Genomic DNA, 4,984 nt, shown 5'->3' with positions numbered 1-4,984 from the left:
ACCGGCACGCGGGGCACGGGCGCGGCGCGGAGCATGCCGGGAACGGGAAGCGCCGCCGAGCGCCCTCCCTGCTGCGCACGCTTAGCTCCCGCTCCAGCCACGCTGCCCGCCTGAAAAGGCGCGAGGCAAGTGGGCTGGCGGGCGCAGGCAGTATGCTGGGCCGTGGGGTGCTGGGCCGGTGCCAGGCGGCCGTGTTGCGTGGAGGTGAGCGGCAGGGTCAGGCCTGCAGTAGCAGCCTTCGGCATGGGGGAAGCTCGCCTCGAGGCAAGCGCTGGGGGGCTCCTGGCAGGAGCCAGAGCTCGGCAAGGCTGAGCTCCTCTGCCCTGGCAGGCTGCAAGGTGCTCGCTGCTACACTTGGGAAGAAAAGGCTTTGCTGTCGCTCTGCCTGGCTGGTGTGCGGGCGCCTATGGAGCGACAGGGACACCTCGTGCCTTCATGTAGGCCTGAGGCTGCAGGTGCCTCTCTGAACATGAGGGAGACCAGCAGGTGGTGTGTGCCAGCTGTTGTAAATGGGGCAGCTGTTGGTGGTTTGGGTGTTGCCTGCTGTTTTCCTAGCACCAGTAAAATGGCACACTTCATAACCTTGAATGCTCTGAGTAGCACCATCTCATTCTCTATTGAACGTGGTGCTTTTCATGGAGTGTTTTGAAGCTTCCTAGAATACTACTGTCAATCGTTGAGCTTAGGGACAAAGGGAGTAAGTATGGTGGTACCTGCATAACTTCAGGTGACCCTATCTTGATAACTAACACTGTCTAGTTAACAAAATGTATTAACCTATCCACATCAGTTGAACGCTTTTTTTTTCTTTTTTTGTAGCGCAAATGGCTTTTGCATACCCCTGACTTCTAACTATTGGCATAGGTCCCTTCTGTGCTAACTTCCAGTTTAGCTGGATGTCCTTTAGAGCTGTCTCCTTAAAAAGAAACTCTTAATGCTTCAGTAGTACTGGCAGAAAGGTATCCTTGGAACCCTACAAAGCAATTCTATAAAACACATGGATGTGTTCGATCCATATACTGTAATGGAGTGAATCCTAAGATTTGGCTATTGTAACTCTAAGAAGCTAGGCCTTGAAAGGGTGACCTCAGTGGTCCAGTCCTGTGTGTTTGCAGGGTCTTTTTTTTTCTCTTTTCTTTTAAGAAACTATCCAGTTTGTCCTTTGACTTGTAGCATCCCCAAGGTATCTAATAAAAACTAAAAATGTCTTGTGCTGTTGCACCTGAAACTGTGCTCTTACATGGATACTAAAGGAAATCCTTTAAAAGTATGTCATCTGAAGGGATTGTAAATCTGTTAAGTCCTTTAAAAAAAAATCCCAGGCCTTCTGGATATCTGATAGAATTAACTTCTACCAGCTGAGATGGAACTATTGGCTGTACTAAGAACTGAAGTATTTAGCTTATAAACTGATCAAATAAGTTGTTTTATAGCATGCATGGTTCTAATTTACAAGGCTAAATGGTGACAGATGGTCCATGTCATAAGTAGTGATATCCAGAGAGAACGGATTCAAATTAATAGTAAACAGCCTTTACTTCTAGTAGAAGGGTGCCATGTGGCAGCAGGTGACTTACGAATGTTGCATCAGAAAAATGTTACACATTGTATAACCATGTTTTTCCTTTTTAACTGCTAGTTCTTTAAATGCTTTACAGTTAAAGGTCTGGGTAATCCAGAGTTAATATGAAGTCCATGTAAAAAGTCATAACTTTGAGTTGCACAGTCTTCAAGTGAGGGTTATGATTTTTTAACACTAATTGTTTGATTCTTATAATGAGGCTATATTTCCCTATTAGGGAGAAACTATGCTGCCAAGACTTCAGAGTCTCCTAAGCCTGGTGATGTCAGAGGGCGTATTGTAGCAGTTATAGGTGCTGTTGTTGATGTTCAGTTTGACAGAGGCCTTCCTCCAATTCTCAATGCCTTGGAGGTGTGGGATCGGGAAACTAGACTGGTGTTGGAAGTTGCTCAGCACCTTGGTAAGTGTGACTTGTTGGAAAATCTGTTTGTTTTGGGTTCCTAAAAGCAAACTGTAGTAGTTTATAGTTACTACTAGTTCTTATAGATCAAGGGTGGGCAAAGTTTGGCCTGTGAGCCAAATTAAGCCCACAGTGGAATCAATTTCCCAGCAGCCCCTGCCTGCGTTGCTGTGGCTGATTTTCATAGAGATGCCAGCAGTGGCAGGGCTGTGACTGCACTGGCCAGGCTGACAGTAAGGGGCCAGCACAGGGCTGGAAGGGTGCATGGCTGGGCGAGCAGCTGCTCTGGGGCCAGGATCTTGCAGCAGGGACAGTGTGGTCTGGTGCTGGGGCAGAACTGCAATGTGTTGTCCACGTGTCCCAGGCAGGGGTACAGAGATTGTGCCGCAAGATCCCATCCCCATCCCTGGAGTAGCTCCCTGCCCAGCCATGTGCCCTGCCAGTGCTGCTGGGGCCTGTCTCCATGGAAACCCTGGACCCCCACTATCATGGCCCCACTGCTACTGTGGTCTCCGTGGAGACTGGCTTCAACAATATAGGTAGGAGCTGCTGGGAAATGGAGTCCGGCCACTGGCCAGATCTATCTTTTTGCCTGCCCCTGTTATAGATGCTATGGTTGGAAGGGACCTCAATGGATCTTGGAGTCTGACACCCTGCCAGTGGCAGGAAAACATGCTGGAGTTTTGTGACCCCCAGCCAGTCTCTTCTTGAAGACCCCCAACGTAGGGGAGAGCACCACCTCCCTTGGAAGCCTGTTCCAGATTCTGGCAACCCTAACCGTGAAGAAGTTCTTTCTGATGTCCAACTTAAGTCTGTTCTCTATTAGCTTGTGGATGTTGTTTCTGGTTATGCCAAGGGTAAATCACATCTCCTATTCCCTGCTGCCCCCCCTTGTGAATTCGTATACTGCCACAAGATCCCCCTAAGCTTTTTCTTGTGGAGGCTGAAAAGGTCCATGTCCCTCAGGTTTTCCTCATAGGGCCTTCCCTGCAGGCCTATAACCATGCGAGTGACCCTCCTCTGGACCCTGTCAAAGTTTCATATAGTCTTCTACTAGGATAAGTATGAAGTGTCTGGCTTATCTCTTTCACTCTAGTTCCATAGCAACTTGTAAGCTGTTCTGAATACCCTTAAGTGCTACTTTATGAGCTTCCTTCTGCCATTGCTGATTGGGTACGCTTTAGGCAGGGGAGGCCTAGCTCCCCCCATAATGACTGTCTATTTTTCCACCTGCAACATTTTGGCTTTTCCTTAATTTCCTTTGTGCTAAAGCCTCCTAGACTGCTCATCAGAGAATGCTCCTCATTGTAGGTTGAAGAGTTGCAGACCTATTGGACCAAAAAGCTACTATATGCTTTCCTATTTTTATTGTTAACTTACAAAATTTGGTGATGTACCAACACTTCTGGTTAACCATGATGCCCTTTAAACTAAATTAGTATCCTCTCCTAGCAGTTGAGCTGAATGATCAGGATCTGGAGTTTAGGTACCTCCTGGGTCTATTCTTTTAACAGACATTCATGTCACTAGTTTAGGTTTTATAGTGCCTCTTTTAGGTGACATTCAAATGACCTTCCCTTTGTATATCATTATCCTTTGTAAATTATAAGGAATAGGACAAAGATGCTATGGCATAGCAGTATCCAGGTGTGTCAGGCAATGTCTTATTGGAATTTTCACTACTTTAGGTGGATGCTGGTTTGTTTTCTACTGAAGAATATTCTTTGCTTTTGACTTCATGTAGGGTTTTGAGAGGCTGTGCATAGGTGGATTTAGTTTTATTGGGGTGGGGGAAGTATTAATACAGACATAATATGGAGTACTTGCTTAAGACTTCTTTAGAAAATTTGAGACTTAAACTACTTTTATGGGTACACTTGTACTGAAGGGTTGTGATTTACTTTATGTAGGCTGAGCTGACTTCATTTGCTTAGGTTTGGGGGCCCAACTTCATACCACCTCTGCCACATGCAAGGACCTCTGGATTGGGTCCAAGATCCCAACTGGGACTGGGATAGTTCTTATTTTCCTATCGTACCAAAATCCATGTGGATCTACCCATTGCATGCTAGAGCATCATTACATTGTTTAGATCAGTGGTAGGTAACTTTTTCCAGCTCTAGACTGGAATGACCCATCTTGGGTCAGAGGTGAGTGAGCACTAGGATTACCTACAATTGGCATTGCTTCTGGGGTGGGGTGGGGGTGCACTGTGAGAACTTGCATAGCCAGGGTCTCATGTTGCCAAATGCTGCTGTGTTTACTGGCCAGAGGTTGTTGCCGTTGGTTCAGATGAAAAATTCAGCAGTTGTGATTTTTATGAAGCTCTTTTCTTAAGCAAAAAGTCCTCATTCTACCACAGAAGCAAAACTGTAAAGCTTTTTTTTTTTTTTTTTTTTAAGGTCAATATTTTATGTTTTCTGCAAACTCAGGGTGATGACAGCCTGGTTTGTTTCTAGTTTGCACTTCCAATCTTAACTAGATAACCATAAATCAAACTTCATTTCTAAACCTTAAAATCCAAGTTGATATTTGGTAAGAAGCAGTGGATTTTGCAGATTGAAGTCACCTGCACAGGCAAGGAACTTTCTCATCCTTCTGCCCCTCTTGTACATAGGTTTATAAAGTTTTATATTTTATATGAACTATAAATTACCTTCCTATGTGGCCCTGAATAACTTTGTGTACATGCTATACACTTTAAACTGGGGGTGGACTGATAAAGATTTTTTGGTCAGTACTGATGGCCAGTTATTAATGAGCCATATTGGCTGCTACTGATCCGATTGCTGATATGCAGCTTGGAGAGCAGCAGCTGGCTGGTAAGTCTAGGGTGGGAGTGGGGCAGATTGAGGCCCCTGCGGTGAGGGAGGGAGTGGGGCAGGAGCAGGCACTGTCTAGCTTGGGTGGAGCATGGGGACAGAGCCGTGAGTGACTCGTCCAGGTGGTATGGGAGAGGGGGCAGTTCCTGCCACTACATCACTACGTGCACCCCTGGAGGA

General features: G+C 46.2%; 1 protein-coding gene across 1 annotated transcript in view; it reads left to right on the top strand.

Annotated features, from left to right (window-relative positions):
• LOC109301609 (ATP synthase subunit beta, mitochondrial-like) overlaps positions 1-4,984 on the top strand; it is a 32,902-nt gene that overhangs the window by 11,133 nt on the left and 16,785 nt on the right. Inside the window, 1 exon segment of the mRNA XM_019522843.1 lies at positions 1,782-1,982. Coding sequence (XP_019378388.1) covers positions 1,782-1,982 — 201 coding nt within the window.

The sequence above is a fragment of the Gavialis gangeticus genome, unplaced genomic scaffold (genome assembly GCF_001723915.1).
Source record: "Gavialis gangeticus isolate Ggan-Ray unplaced genomic scaffold, GavGan_comp1, whole genome shotgun sequence".
NCBI classification, from domain to species: domain Eukaryota; kingdom Metazoa; phylum Chordata; order Crocodylia; family Gavialidae; genus Gavialis; species Gavialis gangeticus.
This window is presented reverse-complemented; position numbering and strand designations above follow the sequence as displayed.